Source organism: Aethalodelphis obliquidens, unplaced genomic scaffold, assembly GCF_003676395.1.
Source record: "Aethalodelphis obliquidens isolate GAN/ISIS:26980383/991018 unplaced genomic scaffold, ASM367639v1 scaffold31, whole genome shotgun sequence".
NCBI lineage: Eukaryota > Metazoa > Chordata > Mammalia > Artiodactyla > Delphinidae > Aethalodelphis > Aethalodelphis obliquidens.
In genome coordinates, this window is record NW_020837975.1 from 12801125 (window position 1) to 12820896 (window position 19772).

The 19772-nt window shown below is 52.2% G+C and overlaps 2 protein-coding genes across 3 annotated transcripts in view; both read right to left on the minus strand.

Annotated features, from left to right (window-relative positions):
* TREM2 (triggering receptor expressed on myeloid cells 2) overlaps positions 1-5011 on the minus strand; it is a 17534-nt gene extending 12523 nt beyond the window's left edge. Inside the window, exons 1-2 of the mRNA XM_027127190.1 lie at positions 4845-5011; positions 1363-1575 (exon numbers count right to left, since the gene is read on the minus strand). Of these exons, the coding sequence (XP_026982991.1) occupies positions 1363-1575; positions 4845-4855 (224 nt within the window). The 5' untranslated portion in view covers positions 4856-5011. The remainder of the gene's footprint in view (positions 1-1362; positions 1576-4844) is intronic.
* A 5106-nt stretch (positions 5012-10117) lies between these two features.
* LOC113631085 (trem-like transcript 2 protein) lies at positions 10118-17534 on the minus strand. 2 transcript variants are annotated; one of them, XM_027127192.1, is made up of 5 exons: positions 17231-17534; positions 14574-14894; positions 11595-12015; positions 10537-10643; positions 10118-10237 (listed from the first exon to the last, which is right to left on the minus strand). In XM_027127192.1, exons 1-5 carry the CDS (start codon positions 17277-17279, stop codon positions 10143-10145), a joined length of 993 nt encoding a protein of 330 aa, XP_026982993.1. In that variant the 5' UTR covers positions 17280-17534; the 3' UTR covers positions 10118-10142. The 2 variants fall into 2 exon arrangements, with proteins under 2 accessions (XP_026982993.1, XP_026982994.1); XM_027127193.1 differs by having other exon boundaries at positions 11625-12015; positions 17231-17531.
* Positions 17535-19772: the final 2238 nt, after the last annotated feature.

A 19772-nucleotide genomic window follows, 5' to 3' on the forward strand; every position in this document is an offset into this window, starting at 1 on the left:
TTTTTTTTTTTTTTTTTTTTTTTCCTTTTTTGTGGTACATGGGCCTCTCACTGTTGTGGCCTCTCCCGTTGTGGAGCACAGGCTCTGGACGCGCAAGCTCAGCGGCCATGGCTCACAGGCCCAGCCACTCCGCGGCATGCGGGATCTTCCCAGACTGGGGCAAGAACCCATGTCCCCTGCATCGGCAGGCGGACTCTCAACCACTGTGCCACCAGGAAAGCCCTCTTGCATCTTCTTGATCTTTGCCTTTATTCTTTTTCCAAGGTCCTGGATCACCTTCACTATCATTATTCTGAATTCTTTTCTGGAAGGTTGCCTATCTCCACTTCATTTAATTGTTTTTCTGGGGTTTTATCTTGTTCCTTCATCTGGTACAAAGTCCTCTGCCTTTTCATTTTGTCTCTCTTTCTGTGAATGTGATTTTTCTTCCACAGGCTGCAGAATTATAGTCCTTCTTGCTTCTCTATCTTGTACTTCTGTTATTTAAAAAAAATTTTAGAGATGGCTTTGCTGTTCATGCCTTTGAATCTGATCCTTAGAAGTCACAAGTGGCCTCCTCCCAGTCCTCCCCTTCTTGGCTTTTCTGCTGCCTTTGACATCCTTGACCACTGTGCTGGTTATTCTCCTCTCCTGCCCCCTCCACCAACCCATGTTCTTTCTGCTTAGTCCTGCTCTGTCCCAAGGAGACTGACCCCCTCTGGACTGCATCACCCAGGCTCCCAGCTTACTGGCTTACTGATGGGTCAAGTCAAGGGAAGATATTGGTAACAGTTTGGAGGCCAGGAGGAGAAATAAGTTGGGGTCTTTACTTCCTCCTACTCCCTCCTCATCTGCTGTGGTTTAAACAGGGGCTGCTTTCCTCTGTAGCTACAGCTCTTATTGGTGGTCCCTCTTCCATGGCTCTGGTGCTCACTCATTTCCAATAACACAATTCTTTCTCCTTGCTCTTTCAAGTGTGGGGGTGTTAACAGCTCCCAGTCTTTGGATGCATCACGATCCCTTCCCTTACTGGTTCCCTTATCCTTGCCCACTCCTCTGTAAAGAACCCTGTTAAAATGATTGATAATTCAGCCCTTTTGTGTAAGCCATTTGTTCCTGGAAGAAAACTTGGCCTTCAAATGCCCCCTCCTTCTTGACATTCCTTTCCCTCTTATAGAAGGGAATGGGAGAGGCTGGAGCACTCTTCTCAGGGGCACATTCATTTATTCTACAGATATTTTCCAAGCACCTACCATATGCCAAGCACCATGCCAGGTGCTAGGGAGATGCAATAAACAAGAGGCAGTTCCTCTTTGTTGCTAGATGTGGAAGTGATGTTGATATTGTAAAATCTGTAGTGGCTGGATTCTAGAAGGTTAATACCTGGGTTTGGGGAGTGAAGTAAGGCCCTCAAAGGAGTCATCAGAGAAAGTCTGGGACATATCTGGCCATCTCATCCAGAAAGGCACACTTGGGCTTCTGGTCCAAGATCGAGTTGAGGAGTCAGAATGCCCATCAGGGTAGAAATCAGGCCAGGCTTTGACCACAGAGATCTGCCAGCTGAAATTGGTCTTGCCATAGTCGGATGCATAATGCCTTAACAATGAAAGAGAATTATTAGAGAATTGCAGCCTTTCTGAAAAGAAAGAAAAAGTTTCTCCAGGGAGGGGCTGATTCCCACCTCTAGCACAGACTGGACCCCACACGGTGGCACTATTTCCCTGTGATGCCCTGGTCTAAGCTAGGTCACAAGTCCTTCCCTCTACACCCAGAGTGTGTTGGGCAATCAGGGATCAACAAGGAAATAAATCTTGAGACCAATGTGCATCTAGCATCAGCCCTTCCTAACATTATCTGGCCATGAGACCCTTTTAAAATCACTCTAAATTTCGAGACATTCACAGGAGTTCTAGAGCAATAATTTGTGCCTTAATTAGAGTAGAAAGCAAAAATAGTCCTAAAGACAAATTAGTTGCTGTGAAATTTGCTTGTTTCGAAAGAAAAATTTTAGCAGAATTTTTAAAGTCTCAATTTAGAAAGATTAGATAATTTTTAAAGACCTAGTATTGAAATTATAAGACTCAAGATTTAATCGTGCTTACTAAGTAGATGACATAGAGCAAATGATATCAACAGTTACTTGGTAAATACTTCTTGTGCAGTTGAAACATCATACCTTCAAACCACAAGCAATTTCCTCCAGGATCAGCTGCCACACTTAGGTGGTGCCCAGCTTTAAAGGGAGATCATGGCTATTATAAGAATAACTATGTAAAATGTATTCAGCATTTATAAAATCTTTTAAAAACTATATTCAGTTAATCTTTATCAGAAAAATATATGAAAATTCACTCTAAAAAGGTAAAAGTTGTCCATAATCCCACCACTTAAAACACACTAACAGTTATTGAGTGCTTACTGTGTGCTAGGCAAACACATACTTTACATGTGTTACCTTATTACCCATCAGGTAGATAATATTATTGTTCCAGGTAACTGGGATCCAGAGAAATTAAATAACTTACCCAGGATCACACAGCTCATATAAGGTAGAAGTTAGATTTAGATCCACGTAATCTGGCTCCAGAGCCAGGCCTTCATTTTATTGAGTGGAATTTTCCTTCCCTCCTCTAATCCCATTGCCCAGAGATAATCGTAGTGATATTTTGATGTATGTTCACCTATTCTTTTTTCTATGGTCACACACAGAGACAGAAGTGCCCCCAAGGAATGACTCAGAACTCTGGGAACTCCAGGCCATGTGGGCAGAAGGGTGATGTCATGCCACATCATGGGAAAGATTACTTGGAACTGCAGATTCATCACTTCTCCAGGGTGATATAAAAGGTCATCGAATCCAGCTGCCAACCAGATGCTAGAGCCCCCTGGGCAAAATCCCAGTGAGTCACGCAGCCTCTGCTGCGATCTCACTGCCTCCTGCTCAGACAGCTCGTTTGGGAATGTTTTTGTTAGACAGGACCTTGCTTGCCCTCAGCCATAATGAGATGTCAGCCTTGCTCATAGGACCTGTGTCATGGCCAGAAATGGAGTGAGGGGTTGGAGAGGAGAAGGGAGGGTGGTCTGAGGTCCGGTGGGCAGGTGTGTAAGGATGAGGCCTTCCTCCAGGAGGAAGGCGGGGTGACTCTCACTTGTGCCACCTCCGCTGTCATCATCCACCTGGAAACCATCAGGCGGGGTTAGAGAAGAAATCCAGCCATGGGTGGTAGTAACCACAGAGTGTGCCCTTTCCCTAGACCCCTGCAGATCCGGGATAGCTCCCCTGCTTGTATTGAAAGATAGAGAAGGGCTGGAATGGGAAGGAGGAGAAAGAAGCAGCCCTGATCACATGCCTGGCACTGGGCCCTCTGAGTCCATGATCTCATTTAATCTTCACAACAACCCTGTAAAATGGTGGTTCCCAGCTGGGGGAGGTTGTGTCCCACAAGACGAACTTGCCAATGTCTGGAGACATTTTTGGTTGCCACAACTGTGCAGTCTGGGGGTATTTGTGCTATTGCTGTCGAGCGGGTAGAGGCCTGGGATGCTGCTAAATATCCCACAATGTACAGGATGCGCCCTCACAACACAGAACTGTTCAGAATAATATCCAACTGTCAGCAGTGCCAAAGGTAAGAACCCCAGATGAAAGTGGGAACGTTATTGGTCCCATTTTGCAGATGAGAAAACTGAGGCTCAAAGAGGTGAAGTGACCGGAAGCGAACTGTCTGACTCCATTTCATCCCAAGAGCCAGGTATCTGTGGGAATGTGGTAGCTGGAGGCATTTGGCACAGTCAGCAGTGTGTGGGAGGAAATGAAGGGCTGAGAGGACAGGGGTGAGGGGACAGTGCCTGTCAGTGACAGGGCTGATGGCAGCAGTGGTCCTCCTGGTGCTCCTGGTGGTGAGCAGTGTTGAAGCTGGAGGAGGTGACAGGGAGGGGAGCACTCCTATCTATTTGCCCCACACTCCAGGGCTCCCCACTTCTAGCCCCCAGGCCTGGGTAAGCGGAGGCCACACATGGCCCTGCAGATGAATGGAGGTGTCATGCTCAGTAGTGTTGGATTTCCTTCACTGTGACGTGCCACAATTTTAGATTAGGCAACACACTGTCACTTGTATATTGGATGTGTTCTATAGTCTCTTCTGTTTTCATTTGAACATGTCATACACTTTCAACGTTTAATGGCTCCCTCCACCCTCCCAACCTGTGTTGTCTCTCCTGGATAAATTCCTGCTCAACCAACAAGGCCCAGGTGGTGTCACCTCCTCTGGGGAGTCCCCCAGGAGAGTCCAAACCCTGGCTTTCTCCATCAACCTGTTCCTCTCTTCACTGGACCTCCACCCAACATGCTTCTATGATGTTACCTACCACCCTGCATCGTAATCCTTAATTTACTTGTCTGTCTCCCTGGCTGGGCTGTGGGCTCCTCCAGCTGAGGATGGGGTCTCAAGGTTTTTGATTCCCCTCCTGGAGCCAAGCCCCATGCCCTACATGGAGAAGGGAACGAGCCAAGGCTTGGGCAGTGAATGACTCAGCCACCGATCTGGGTCCTCAGGCATCCAAACGGCTGGACAGGCTCCCATAGGGCAGGAGTCTGGGAAGGTGTCACTCAAGCCCTGACCATTGCAGAGAATGCAGGGGATGCTTTGCAACTCTGAAGTTTGCAAGAGGAATACTGAGGGCCTTGGTTAGGGATGACCCCGAAGTTCCCACTCTGACAGGTAAGGTCTCTTACTATCAGGGGCAAGTTCAGGCCCTCTGAGGCCTCGGCTGCTATGCCTCTCAGCTCCACCCCCAGGGCCTCATGTCTGCCTCGCTACCTGGCTGTCTCCTGTGTCCACATTTCTTGACCCTCACCCAGTTACCTGTGACCCATCTCGAGCACAGCCCTTTGAGAGAAAGTTGGGGGTCAGGGTCGGGGTAGGGATGCCTGGGAATGGACCAATAGCCAGTCTTGTTCAAGCCTGAGGAAGCTCTGCAGTTATCACGCATCAATGGAGGAGTCCTGCTGGCAGCAACAAAAAGGGTCGGAGAAATGTGGGTGACGGGAAAGCTAGCAGGCCTGAGTTCTGGTGCTGGTTCTGCCCCTGACCAACCAAAGACCTTGGGAAGGGACCCTAGTGTTCAGCTATGAAACGGTTGAAGGAAGTGATTTTTAGGGTCCTTTCCAGCCCTAACATCTTGTGATTCAGGAAGTCTGAGAGGCACACAAAAGGAGAAAAGGAACTCACCCTGGGATATACCAGACAGATGGTTCTGAGACCAGAGTTCCTGGAAGACTCGTAGATTCCACACCAATAGAACCCCCTGAGTTCAGCCATGATGAAGAAGCCCAAGCTGAGGTCATCCTGGCTAGAGAATCAAAGCTACTGGGGCTTGTCCAGAGCCTGGAACGTGGTTAATACAGTACAACTATGTGCTGATATTTCCCTCTGTGGGTTTTCATCTTTAAGCCTTGCTGGGGTGGATACCAGCATTGCACGGAGTTGTCCTGTCCTCTAGTTTACACAGCAACTCTGGCCTCTGTTCCCTCAGGTCAGGGAGCCCCGCCAACTGCCACTGCAGGGCTGTGAGATGAGGGCTTCCCCCCTGCAGGGAGCCACCCTCTTCGTGTCTACACTCAGAATGAGCCCCAGAGCCGGCCTCTGGCCACAATGCCACCCTGTCCCTGCCCTCTCCTCCCCAGAGCCCCCTTCATACCTATCTCACTTAGCCATCTCCCCCTCCTCTTGCCCTGATCCCTGTGCCCTCCTTGCCTGCCCCTCATCTGAGGCCAAGAGCACCAGCAGGACAGGTGGCAGCAGGTATGTGGCCTCCCAGGCCATGGGCCCTCTTCTTGAGTTGGGTTGGGGGAAGGAAAGCAAGAGAGCAGGGAAGCCCCTGAGGAGAAAAACCCAGAGCCAGGGGATTCAGCCCATCCACTGAAGCCTGCCTGGAGAAGAGGGGGAGACCTTGGCCTGTAGGTGGGACCCTCAGCTGCAGGTGCTACATCTGAGACTAGATAGAGACTCCAGGGGACTCTGGCTCTCTTGTGCCCAGCCTCTTCCCCGTCAGCCTGTCTCACTCCCTCTGGGGTGGAGAAAGCCATAAAAGCCCAGGAGGAAACCATGGTGAAATTGTAATACTGAAGAACAAATCTGACTCCATATCGGATCTGTTTCTTTTATTTTCACCTTTGTATTCTATTGCTTTTGCTTGGAGTTAAGAATGTTGTTTATAGCCTGAAATATACATAATAGCCCATTCTCAAGGCTCTGACCTTTAAAGGTATAACACTTTTCCATTCATATAGAGATCAAAGTTGCACAACAGAGAACCACATTTGTCTTGTTGGAGATTTACAGGAACATGGTGACCTGACCTGCGTAGACAACTACAAGAACAAAGGATTATCACATCCTCTCCAGGGTCTGGCTGGCACCAAGAAGTTTGCAGCCACCAGCCACACCCCCTCCCCTTTTAGTATAAAGCAGGCCTGAATTCTAACTGGGCTAGGATGGTTCTTCGAGTCACTAGTCCACCATCTTCTCTGTCTGCTGGCTTTCCAAATGAAATCGCTATTCCTTGTCCCAACAGCTTGTCTCTCCATGGATTGGCCTGTCGTGTGGCAAGAAGTACGAGCTTGGACTTGGTAACAAATTAAAAACCTATCTTTCCTCCTTCCTTCTCCCTTCTCTCCTACCACTTCCTCCCAAGCCTCAACTTTCTCCTCCCCACCGAAGAAAAGCAGGGGCTGAAGGTGAATGACAGAGTTAGGGGACACTTGCAAGGTCTCCAGGGGTCAGAGACTTCCCACCCAGGCCTGCCTAGGAATTGGGAAGTTCCGTGGGGACTGAGGGAAGAGGGGAAGGGAGATGGAGAGTCATTTCCAGGAATGGAGGTGCAGGGAGGGTCCCTGGCAAGGGTGGGAGAGAACAAAGCTGGGGGCAGGAGCATCAGAGGGGAGGGGAAGGGGGAGATGGGTGCAGAAGGAGGGGGAGGGAGAGGAGGAGAAAGGATCTCTGCCCCTCAGGTCATCCCTGTGCCCCAGCTCCCAGCCTGCCGTAGTCACTCCATAGTGTTTGCTGAAAGGCCACACTAGTCAAACACATTTTTTTAAATTGTCTTTATATGAGCTACAGAAAAACAATTGTCACAGGCCGTTTATGGTTAATAGAGAAACAACAAAGAAAAGAATCAACCCTGTAAACAAGCAGAGGGGCAGATTGGGCTTGTGGGTAGCAGACTCCGAGGCAGCGATTAGTACCAGGAAGTTAAAAGTGCTCGGGGACCAGGCTGGGGAAGAGAAGGGCAGGGGAAGCAGGACAGGCAGGAGAAGTCAGGCTGCCCTTGGGCCACAGGAAGCTCAGGTCACTTTGGGAGCCATTCTGGAGATGGGATACTCTTCAGAACTTGCCAAGGTGGCAGGGGGTGCTGGGGCTTCAGACCCCCTGCGTCAATCAGTGGGGGTCGGGGGGCTGCCCTGGGAAGGGTCTGCCCCAGGCGTGAGCCTGCCTTCCGCCTTCACTACTCCCAGCACAGGGGCAAGAAGCCCATCAGCCCGAAGGAGGAGCTGGGCTGCACAGAGCGGCGTCCACCCACGCAGGGTGATGCAGAGTGAAAAGCACATTTGCAGCCATTGGGACTGTGAACCTCAGGCTTGCCTGCTGGCCTCACAGCAAGAACACGTGTGTCCTGTGGGATCAGATCAGGGCTCACAGCGTGAACATCCCATGGGTGCTGGGCTTCCTGTATTTGTTCCTTCCCTTGGCCACAACAGGAAGCCCTTCGCAGGTATGTCCCGTAGTCTCAGTCCATTGCTCAGGAAGACTCCTCGTCTCGTCCACCAAAGGCAATAGCAGCTCTGGCCTGACACCCACCCCTGCCCTGCACCTGCCCGCCCTGGATCTGCTGGGGGTCTGGATACCCCTGGAGCTCCGGGGAGAAGGGCAAACAGAAGGAGCATGTGAGGGGCCAGGGTTTGAGTAAAATGTCCTGGAGCCTGGAGGTCCAAAGAGGCCACCCTGGCCCATAAGAGCTAGGAAGCTGGGTACGGAGTCTGCACCTCCTTCTCAGCACCCTGTGTCCTTCCTTACCATGGATTCACCTGGGAGCAGGCTTCACGGGTGGGAGGTGTGCCCGGTTCCAGGAGCCCCTCATCCTGGGCAGATAAGGATAGTCGGTCCACCTAACAGCTACCCAGCATGACATCAGGTAACAGAGGCCTCTGCCTGGGCCCAGACCATGTCCCCCTACACCCTCCCTAGCCCCTTCCCGTCAAGTACAAAACAGAGAAATAGGATCCGATGGTTTTAAAAGTAGAATGTGACAAGCATCAGACCTGGAAAAGAACTGGAGGACCAAGCAGCATGAGGCTTTTACTCAGTGTATGAGGTTCGTGTTAATCCATTTTATCCTGAAAACAGTCTTGAGAGGTAGGAATTAGTGTCCCCTTTCACAAGAGAGGAAAAATGAGGCCCAATACGGTTAGTGACTTGCACAGGGTCCCACAGTGACTGGTGGCATCCCTGGGTCCCGGTCCTGAGCCTCTGCACCCACCAACATCCCGCTCTCAGCCGGCGCAGGGCTGTCAGCGTGTGGTTTTAGGGTGGAGAATCAACACCGTCCTAGTTACACACCAGGATCAGGAGGACGGCTATCACCGTGTGTGTGTGTCTGTGTGTGTGTGTGTGTGTGTGTGTCCTGGCACCAGGTCTGTCAGTTCCTCAGTCTGAGTCTCCCCTCTAGTGCCTTCTCCTGGACATAGGAAAGAGGGGCTGCCTCCCTGCTGTCCCCCAGGATTGCCCCCTGCCCCTTCCTCCCTCCCCACTTCCATCCTGGAGTGGCACCTGCAGGCTGGCTGCCCACCAAGGCCCCAGCTGTGTCACTCCCCTGACTATGACATTTGATCTCCCACCTGGGAGGGCTGTGTCCCAAGACCGAGGGTGGACAGGCCACATCTCCCCGCAGTCTCTCATTCCAGTGGCTCCAGGCTGGGGGATACCCCTCCCTAGGGGAGGAATGCAGTCCATATTCTTCAGCCTTCGCCGCAGAAGAAGCCAACTCTGAGGCACGAGCCAGTGAGGCAGGGGCAGACGCCCCCGGCCATTGGGCCCCTGGCCCAGGCTCCTTAGCTCCATCCTCCCTGCCCCTCCCAGCCCAGGCAGTCCTCCAGGCTCTGGTCAGCTCTGAGTTATCTTTGCTGTGTCACCAGTGGGTCCTCTCTTCTCAGGAGACAATGAGTCCCCAGAGGGAAGGTGACCCCCCCTTCTCTGAGCCATGGCCTCCCCTCCAGTGGACTCTCAAGGGCCCCCTGTTCTCTTCAGGAGCCCAGACCCGGAGCCTGGGTGTGGGAACTGGGGGAGAGAGCCCTGATCAGCCTCTGCATGCAAGTCGAGGGACAGGCTGGTCCTGCGGGTGAGGGGTTCTCAGCTGCGCGGTCACAGCTTTCCCTGGAGGGGCCAGCCAGCAGGCAGCAGCAGCGGGAGTGGGGGCTCTGCTGGCTCCCAGGACTCGACGGACAAGCAGCCACAGTCAGATCAGGGCCCATCCAGAGGCCCCGTAGAGGACACTTGGCCCAGGGGGTGGGGGGCTTGGACAGCTCTGGGATCCCCAACACCTTTGGTGACCCCCAACTCTTAGTCACTGTTCCTTCTTCTCTTCCAGGGTGGGACCCTTGGGACACGGGCTGTTTCTGGACTCTTTCTTCCCCCAAGGGCATGGGGACACTTGAAAAGAGCAGAGGGAAACTGAGGACAGAGCCCCGGGTGGGGAGAGGGCAGCCCTAGCTGTCCACCCCTCCCTCCATCAGCTTGATAGTAAGAGGTTCCAAGGCCGATGGGAGCTGAGGTCTCTGTCTGCAAACAGCACACCTGGGGCTTCTCTGCCATCCAGCCAGGGCCCAGGAGTCTGTGGCTCTCAGCAGAATCACCTCAGTGGCTCCCCCCCTACCCCCAGGGACTTCCCACCTGGTGCCCCCTGCTCTGCCCCCTGTCCCCCGCCAGGTTCCGGGCAGCCCAGGGGAACTGAGAGGATGCAGTGCAGCCTCCGATTCTGGGAAGGCCTGAGTCCAGCATTGCACAGTCCTCATCCCCAGCCTGTCGCCAATCCAGACAGGTCCCCATCTTCACTCCTCCTCTGGTCTCCCGGGACCCCTCTGGGAGAAGCTCCCCCCCATCATACAGTTAAGTGGCTTCAGACCAAGCAGGCTTCCACGGAGGCTCTGGTCTTGTGGATGGGTACCTCCAGGATCTGGCAGGATCACGGCACATGCTGTAGCCTGCGAGGATGGGGACAGAGATGAAGAGGGCGGTCCTCCTGCCCACCACCCACAGCTCCTGGGCCAGCCCAGCCCCTCTGCCTCTGCCCTCCGCTTGCTGTTGGCTCAGCCCCAGAAGGCTACGCTGAGCTGTCGCCGCCTGCCCACCCACCTCCCTCACCTGGGTGCTGTATGGTCCTCCTGACTGGACACAGGTGAGGACACACCGTCTGGGGACCGAGGGAGTCGGGCACTTTGGAAAGGGTGTCAAACCCCCAGCGTTCTGTCCTCGGGGGGCCAGGAGGGTGGGCTCTACTCACTTCCCATGTGTCTCTTCTTCCAGAACCCATAGACCACGATCAGCATCACAGGCACTGGGAGCAAGGCCAGCACCGCCACGAGCACAGCAGGATAGAAGTCCTGGTGCCTGCGGAGACAGGACAGAGTGCGGAGGAGGTGAGTACCAGGGTGCCCCACCCTGGCCCACGTCTTTCTGCACACCACGGGAGAGGAGTGGGACCAGGGGAAACCTGCCAGTCCCTGCGGTGAGTGATGGCCTCTCTTCCTGGAGGACCCAGCTGTGGGAGAAGGAAGTGAGGTGCTCAGAGGTCAGGGGTTGAATCCCCCTGCCCCCAGCGAAGGGAAGCGTCTCTCCACTTTAGTGCCTCTCCTCCATTATTCCCCCAAATCTGCTGAGGACAAGGCTCTAAGAGACCCGCATTTGTGACAGGAGAGACCAACGTTCGTACTGTCCTCGTGGTGACTGAGGATGGTACTTGCCACCTTTGTCCTCTGGAACAGATGCTGTGGGCGCCCTGCCTATATTCCAATAACCAACAGAGTGGGTGTATAAATACCCCAGCTCCCTTGCCCTTCAGGTGGCTGCTAGACACTGGACCCTAGAGTCTCCCCAATGGGATTGAGCTCTTGCTGCCCACAGTGATAACCAGCCTCAGTAAGTTCTCTGTCTGCTGCCTTCCCTTCCCTGTCTCACTTCCCCATGCTCTTTCCAGTGTTCCAAATACAATGTGAATCCTGGTCTCAGAGTCCACTCCTCAGGGAACCCAAATTAAAGTGTCCCCATTTCCCACTTCCTACTGCCCAGGCTGCTCCCCTTGTCTGGTCCCTACCCTCTCCTCTTCATCCATAGACTCCTTTGCTGACCCAGCCCCTGCCCTCCTTTCCCACTGCCATCATTTCTGTCCCATGTCCATCCCAGCTTCCCTCTCCCACCTCCCATTCAGCAACAGGCCAAACTGAGTTCCCGGTGGGTGAAAGGGGCTGGTCTGCTGCAACATTTCACCTTGGGGTCTGTTCAGGCACCCAGAACTGTTGCCATGTCTGGGAAAATGGCGTTCAACCCAGGCCCCCCAGGTACCTGCTGGGGGATAATAGGTTGAGGAGAGACCTGCCAGTGGGGCACATTCCCGTGGTGGGCGATCCCATGGTGCACAGGTGCCCAGCCTTAGTGGGGGTGGAGGCTGGGCCAGCAGCGGAGGCTCCGGCATTGCTGGGAGACGCAGTCACTGTCTGGGGCCCCATGGTCCTACTGGGCCCCGTGGTGGAGGGGCTGGTGCCAGTGAAGCCGTAGCCCGTCACAGAGGTCAGTCTGATGCTCCCTGAGGCAGGGAAGGGCAAGAGTCTAGCCAAGGTGAGAAGTCCAGGTGTGAACACCGTCGTGCTGGTGGTGAAAGGGGCATCAGGGCCTGAGGTGAGGGCTGGGCCTGCTGTGACGACAGTTCCACTCTGGAGGATGGTGGGCAGCTTCGTAAGAGGAGTGTTTCTCTTGGTTGTGGAGGCTGAGGGACCAGAGAGGGAGGAAGGTGAGACTGAGTTGGGGGCCTTGGTGCTGGAAGCAGCTCCCGGCAGCCCACACACTTGTCTGGGTCGGACCTGTCCTTGTCTTTTGCTCCTTGACCTTGGACCTAGGATTCTGCTCTGCTGAGGGACCAGGTGCGTGCTTGTTCAGAGGGTGAGGTCAGGGAGGAGAAAGTAGGCACAGGAAAGAAGGAAGAGCCTTTCACAAAATTTTTAGTGTCCCCTGTCAGGCCACCTGGGCCAAGAGGACACTTCCCTCCCCACCCCCATCTCTCTTGTCACTTCCTGGACCTTCCTCATTCCTGTAAGTCAGAGATTTCTCTGCTCTGATGTTGAACATGAACTTTCCCAGTTGCTCCATGATTGGTGACTGGGATCCAGAGATGAAGACAAGGAAGCATCAAAGGCCCAGACCCCAAAGAGCGCCATGAGCAGCGGGGCCAGGTGCCTTCCTTGGGGGCTTATTAAGAGACACAGGAACTGGTCCTGCCACCTTCATGCATCAGTTCAGGCCTTTATCATCCCATTTTCTAGAAGAAGTTTGGACTTTGGATGGTGGAAGAGGAGGGAGTGGTAGGACCTGTGAGGGCTCAGTCTAGAAGGCAGTGTTGACTCTTTCTCATCAGGGAACAGGAAAATAAAGAGAGAGGGGTGGTGAGGGGGAGAGGGATGGTGAGGGGGAGAGGGCTGCTGCTGGCTGCTGCTGCATCCCACTACTATGCGTGCAAGGATGCACTCCTGAGAGCCAGATGGTCACCGTGGAAGGCGCCCATTTTTCTGGGCGAGGGAACCAGAACAAGTGGCATTGGTGAGGGTGGGGATGGGGGAAGGGGCTGATCTGGAGCCAGATCTCCCACATCATCCTACTCAGCAGTGTGAAGAGACCCCCAAAGGACCTTTCAAAGAACTCATACACAGGTGCCTTGGGAGAGCTGGCATTTGGCCACAGAGGATCTAAGGGTGGGCAGAAAAGGAGTGACATCCAACGGAGAGAGACCTCCTACAAGGGTCAGTGAAGTCACACAACCGTTTCCCTCTCCTTCATCCCTGCCTCAATATACCAAGGGGTTGGGAGGGGCAGGGCCAGGAGGAGGTGATGGAGAGGGGTACCCCTTCCCTACCTCCTGAGATCAAGGAGGGGGAGCTGGACAGCAGCAGGCCCCCTTCTCCACTTCAAGTGCCTGGGGCCATAAACCTGGTTTTCAAGGGGGACTGGAAGAGCATATATTGCTAGAAGATTCGCCTTTTTAATTGCCTGTGCATTTTTTATTTCCTAATAATTGAAAAGGTCTGCAAAGTTGGAATCTCCCCAAACTGTGGTTAAGCGGTGGAAAGTGAGATCTGACATAGTACAACAGAGGGATACACTAAGGGAAAAATAAAGCCATTTCATGTTTGTATCCCTGCAAATTAAGACTTCAATAAATTGGTTTCGACTACTTCCCTAGGGCTAAATCAGAACCCAGAGAGGGAAGGAATGAGATTTGCTCCATATCTTAGAGACAGCAGTTACCCTAGCTGAGACCCAACAGAAGAAGGGGATGCAGTTGGGTTAGGGGAACAGGGAAGGGTGGATAATAAGTTTCACAGTCACTGGCTGCTCTTTGTCTGGCTCCTCACCCTTTCCCATCTTATAAATGTGGAAGGAGCACAGGGCTACATTCTTGGCCCTCCTCTCTTTTTCTACACTCAAGGGAGAGTTTTGATAACCTTAAAGACAAGGCACCATATCACCTCCTCTAAACTCTCCCATAGCTTCCTGTTCTACCTAGAATAAAACTCAAACCCCAAATCAGGGACTGTAGGGCTGCTGTTTGCCTGTCCAGCCTCATCTTCTATCACTCTGCCCCACACTCAATATGGACCAGCTTCTTCTCACCTCAGGGACTTTGCACATGCAGTTCTGCCCGCCTGGAAAGCCCTTTGAATCACCCACTTTCAACAGGGCTAGAAAGCTCTCATCACACGCAGGCTCTGCTTGATGTCATCTGCTCAGGGAGGTCTTCTCTGATTCCCCACTAATTCAGTAGCTCCCCCCACCACTGAACTTTCTAGTTCATCACATCATTTTATTTTCTTAAGAACATTTATTGTTATCTGCAACTGTTTATCTGACAATGTGCTATTGCCTGTCACCTCCCATAGGGTAGGAATGGGTCCGGTTTTGCTCACCACTGTATCCTCAGAGCCTAGAATAGTGCCTGGCACAGAATCAGGGCTCAGTGAATATATGTGGAACAGATGATTGAATAAAACAAGCACAGAGAGTCCTGAGTTCTAATCTCATCTCGTCCACTTGCTAGTTCTGTGACCCTGGACAAAGTCAGAGCCACAAGGACTTTTTAGATCTCATTTCCTTCATCTGTAAAAGGGCGACAAGCATGCCCATGAAGCTGTCTGTAAAGGAACTGTGAAAACCCCACTGTACATCATGCCTATTGATGGGTTATTATTATTGTTATATTTGATGCCAGTGGAGTACAGGGCGGGGAGGACACCCCCCCCCCCAGCATCCCAGTGCCCCAGCAGGCCTGCTCACCTGGAGACACTTCCAGCAGGAAGCCCATCAGAGGGTAGAGGACGCCAGAGCTGTTGCGCATGCACCAGTACCGGCCCGAGTCCTGGCGCCTCAAGGCCGCCATGGTGATACTGACCACCTTGGCCTGGGTATCGTCCTGCAGCAAATAGCGCGGCCCCTGCACCCCAACACGGGTGAACACAGTCTCGCACTTCTTCCTCCTGATTTTGCACCAAACCTTACCCTCTGTGTGGTTTTTGCGGCTCTTGTAGGAGCACTGCACAGACAGAGTCTCCCCTTCAAAGTGCCGCACTTTGGAGTACACGCTCTCGACAGGGGCACCTGGGGAGACACGACTTGTTGAGAGGAGGAAGGAAGCATCTTGAAACTCAAAGCTCATGGTGAAGGGAGAGGAGGTGGATATTGCTCTGCTGTCATGGAACTCAAGAGTGTGAAGAAGAAATACAGCCCAACTCCAATGGAGGGGGACACAGGCTTCTCCCCCAGGGAGCTCTTGGTCTGCTGGAGGAGACACTAGCCCTGCCCTGTAGTTCCCAGACTGATGGGGGAGACAGTAGTCCTGTGCCCTTGGGGAATCCTAAAATGATGAGGAAGATACAGGGCTAGCGCTACGGGGACGCCCAGTCTGATGGTGGAGACACAGGCCTAGCCCACAGGGAGCCCCTAGTCTAATGAAGGAAACTCAGCCCTTACACTCAGGGAACTTCAGCAGACGCAGCCATTTTCTTTGCGGCATTTTCTAGTCTGATGGGAGAGTAATAAGCCCTGTCTTCAGGGTCTTGTGGGAAAGAGTCAGGTCCTGCCCTCAATAAGACAGAGACACAGACACAAACGCAAGTCATCATTCAGAAATTCCAGAGCACAACGAACTTAGGTAGATAAGAAAATTCAATCTTTGAAAATATTAAGAGTAGTTATTTGTTTCAAAAACAGGTTTACTCTAGTCACCTTTTAAATAGCAAGTTGTCTGAGTTCATTCTAGGTGATGTTTAATTTTAAAATATTCTATGGGCTTCCCTAGTGGCGCAGTGGTTGAGAATCCACCTGCCGATGCAGGGGACACGGGTTCATGCCCCGGTCCGGGAAGATCCCACATGCTGCGGAGCGGCTGGGCCCGTGAGCCATGGCCGCTGAGCCTGCGTGTCCGGAGCCTGTGCTCCGCAACGGGAGAGGCCACAGCAGTGAGAGGCCCGCGTACCACAAAAAAAAGAAAAAATAAAATAAAATATTCTAGTTACCTAAAACCCATAGATCCGATATGCCCAGACATTTATATACACTCCCAATGGAGTGTAAACCAAAGAATTCTACAGTTATTCACTGTTCATATGTTGCCTTCTATGCCTAGGAAGAAGATGTGGTCAGTGAGCTTCATAACCCGTGGTCAGAGGGGAGGGGGTGAAACTAGGGCTGGGGTGGTGAATCAGGGGACAGGGAGAGAGAGAAAGCTGCAGTGAGGGGCCTCCAGCCCTCCACCCACCCTCAGCTTGGCACTTCCTCCTCTAACACCCTCCGAGCCTTCTGCAAACACGCACACAGTTCTCCCCAGTAGGGCAGAGTGGACAGCATTTTGGAGTCTAAATAAACATAGGTTAAAACTCGGGTTCTACCACTGACTAACCATGTGAGCAGATCACTTAATGTCTCTGTTTCTTATCTGTCTCTGGCTGGCTCTGAGAACTGTGCCCCAGGACAGTGCCTCGAATGTAGTACATGCTCAGTGCACGTCTCCTTCTCCCAAATGCAGGTTGCTCCAGACTTTCCCAATGGAACCCAGAGCTGTGACAGCCAAGGGCCCAGCACCCCAGACATCCACCTTAGTTTCCAACCCAGCTGCCACTAGAGTTGAGGCTTGGAGTAAGGTAACGCCCTCTCTCGTATCACTTTGTCCCATGCAAGTTAAACAGAATGATCCAACTCAATTATTTGGCAGGTGGCAGGTTTGGGGGACCCCAGGGGACACTCTTCTGCTCTGGAAAAGCGGGTCTCTCTGGGAGAGGCGTACAGATAGGGTGACCTTGGAATGGGTCTCCAGGGCACTGTGTTTACATGTGCCCACCTTCCACCCCTCACACAGGAGGTGCCCAGAACTGAACAGGAAATGGTAACTTGGTTGTCATGGCAGCAAGCAAGGCAGGATTGGGTGAGGCCCCCTCAAGGAGCATTTAGTAGATGTGGGGTGGGAGAGATTGCTTCAGGGATTGCTTCCCTACCCCCACCCCAGGACAGGGGGTAAGGACAGAGGTCGTGGCATCAACATTCCAAGAAAAAGCAAATTCAAAGCGCACACACGTAAGGTAATGATTCCATAGGCACCAAACAGGGCTCTCCCGACAGAGGCCAAGGGATGAGGGCTTGTTGTGTGTGAGGAAGTGGGGTGGCCCTGGTCAGAGGTCCTGAGGAAGACAGGCAGATAAAGGGGCCCATGCAGAGAGGGTCCAGAGCTTTATCTTAGTTTGTGAGGCCTGGGTTAGCTTTGCCCGGGGCCAGATACTAGGAGGGCACCTTCTCACCGGTCTCTGCTGGGGAGCTACGAGGTCAGCCAGACCGTCTCCTCCTCCTCCAACCCCACAAGATCACTGAGCAAAGGAAAAGCAGGAAGGGGGTCCAGGAGCAGACCATTCCCTCCCCTGTAAGCCACCCGCCCACCCTCTCACCTGCGACAGGGCCCTGGAGCCACAGCAGCAGCAGCAAGGCGGGAGCCATGGCTCCGAGCAGTGGGGACGGGCACAAGTCCAGCAGGGGGCAGGGATCCGAGGTTAGGGCCCCAGGCCTATGCTGGACGTACCACTTGGGGCTGCCAGGGAAGACCTGGGGTTCTAAATATGAAGTTGCCCATTTAGGGAAGTGAGGAAGTTGTGGGACCCACTGTGACCGGCAGACCGCAGGGGCCCGCAGGGCCTGCGAGAGGGCGGTGCTGGTGCAGTTTCCACCCCCTCTTACTCAAAACTTCAGGCAGGTGTGGCTGCTCCACCCGGCCGGGGCCTCCCAGCCCAGGGAGGGCTCTCGGGGTCAGAAGACTGCTCACCCTCTTTGGATTCCCTCCTGGAATCTGGTCCATTAGGAATGCCGTCCTTTGAAGCCAGTTATTCATCTAGGGGGCTAGTGTGAGGTTTCTAGAACCTCAGGCACAGACGTCCCTGGAATTCTCTGTGCTCAGAGACCCAGAGATATAGGCTATGGGGCTTGGGTGGGGCATCTCAGACCCAACGTTTTTCACGAACCCACATTCACGGGGAGCTTCTTGTAAACGCCCATTTGCTTATTCATGCACTCATTCGTGCATATGTGTGTTCGTTCTGGCACTCTGCCTCTCTCTCTCCCAGGCTCCTGGCTGGTCAGAACAGCCACTCACGCTCACACTTGCAAATAACCCCTTACATGCTCAAATGCAACCTTATTTTTGTCATGGTTAGAGTGACAGGAGAAAAGAAGATGCGAATTGTAAGACTCGGAGCATAAAGTTTGGGTTCAGGGAGGAGCCCCTGTGCGCTCACGTATGCCTGCACACGCGCACACACACACACATACACACACTCTCTCATACTCACACACATACACTCACACACTCTCTCATACACACACACACACACACACACACACTCATGCACTGTCTCATACTTAACACAAGCGGCAGCTGCCTCTCCTTTTCAATGCTCACATCTCCTTACCTTTATCCCTCTCTCTGCCTCTCCTACCAACACCTCTAATCACCCATCAGCTCTGTCCAGACTCCGGCTCCCTGCTGCAGCCTTCCTAAAGCAGCCCCAATGTTCCCCTCCCCCACCTCTTCTCCAGAAACCACGCCCCCTGCCCCTTCTTCCCCTGCTCCAGCCCCCAGCCAGCACACAGGCATGCGCACTCAACTTCCTCTCAACCAACCCTATCTCTCCTATACAGCTGCCCAGCTCCAGCTAAAATGACCCAGCATTTGGCCCAAGACCCCACCCTTCACTCAGTCCCCAGGGCTGAGAATCAGAAGGATAGACTTCTGACATCCAGGAGTTGTGTCGTAGGCTCCTATGCGCGTGGGGACCCAGGTGGACCCTCATGACTCTATGCCCTCCCCCTACTCACCTATGCTGACTTTCTTCTCCTTAGATAGGACTCAGAGTAAAACGTCCTCAAGTTTGCATGGCCACATCTTAAACTGAGCTTGAACCCCTAATTCCCAAAGCAAGGAAGTTTTATCTTTGCTGATCCCAAATTTTAGTCTCAACATTCATTCATTCGCTCATCAGTTTGTTTGTTCTTACAGCCTTATGTGCTATGCCTGGTGCTGGGCACCAGCATATAGAAATGAGATACAGTTGTCACTTCAGACCTCTCAGCCCCCATAAGACATAGTATGCTTTCCTTATTCACCCTTCCTTTTTCATATTCTCCCCCAGTTTAACACTGCTCCTCAGACCCCTGAGTTCAGAGGCTGTCTCTCCTCCCAACACACATGGTATCTTCCTTCCTTTCTTTCCTCCATCAGAACAGTAAATGGCTTCAGGACTCAGGGAAAATCTCATTTATCTCTTGTGGGGACTTCATGTGCTTGGAATAAATGCTTCTATTAAATCCCTGCTGTGTCCCTAGCCCGGAGTGAGGCCTTGTGAAAAGTGCAATCACTGATAGTTGTGCTGACAAGGATATAAAAACCCAAATGCTCTCATTCCATTGACAGACAGGTATAAACTGGATCCAATGTTTCTGAGGGAAATTTGGAAGGATTTATCAAAATCTCTAAAAATGTGTATACGTTAATTAGGCTTTTATGTACAAAATAATTTAACATAGCAGGATATTTTTGTGTCTTTCTATTTTGGATTTTAAAAAATTAAGTTCTAATTTACATAGAGTAAAATTCACCCTTTTCAGTAGAAAGTTCTAGGAGTTTGAGAAACCCATGGGAACTTGTAACCACCACCATAATCAAGATATAGAAGTGTTTCATTACCCGCCAAAGTTTCCTCGTGTCCTTTCTTAGTTCTCCCCTTGCTCCACCCTCAGTTCCTAGGAAACTGATCTGGGTTTTTTTTCCCTCTATAGTTTTGCCCTTTCCAGAATGTTATAAAAATGGACTGGTACAGTGTGTAGTATATATTTTTTATTGAAGTATTGTTGATTTACAATGTTGTGTTAATTTCTGCTGTATAGCAAAGTGATTCAGTTATACATATATACATTTTTTATATTCTTTTCCATTATGGT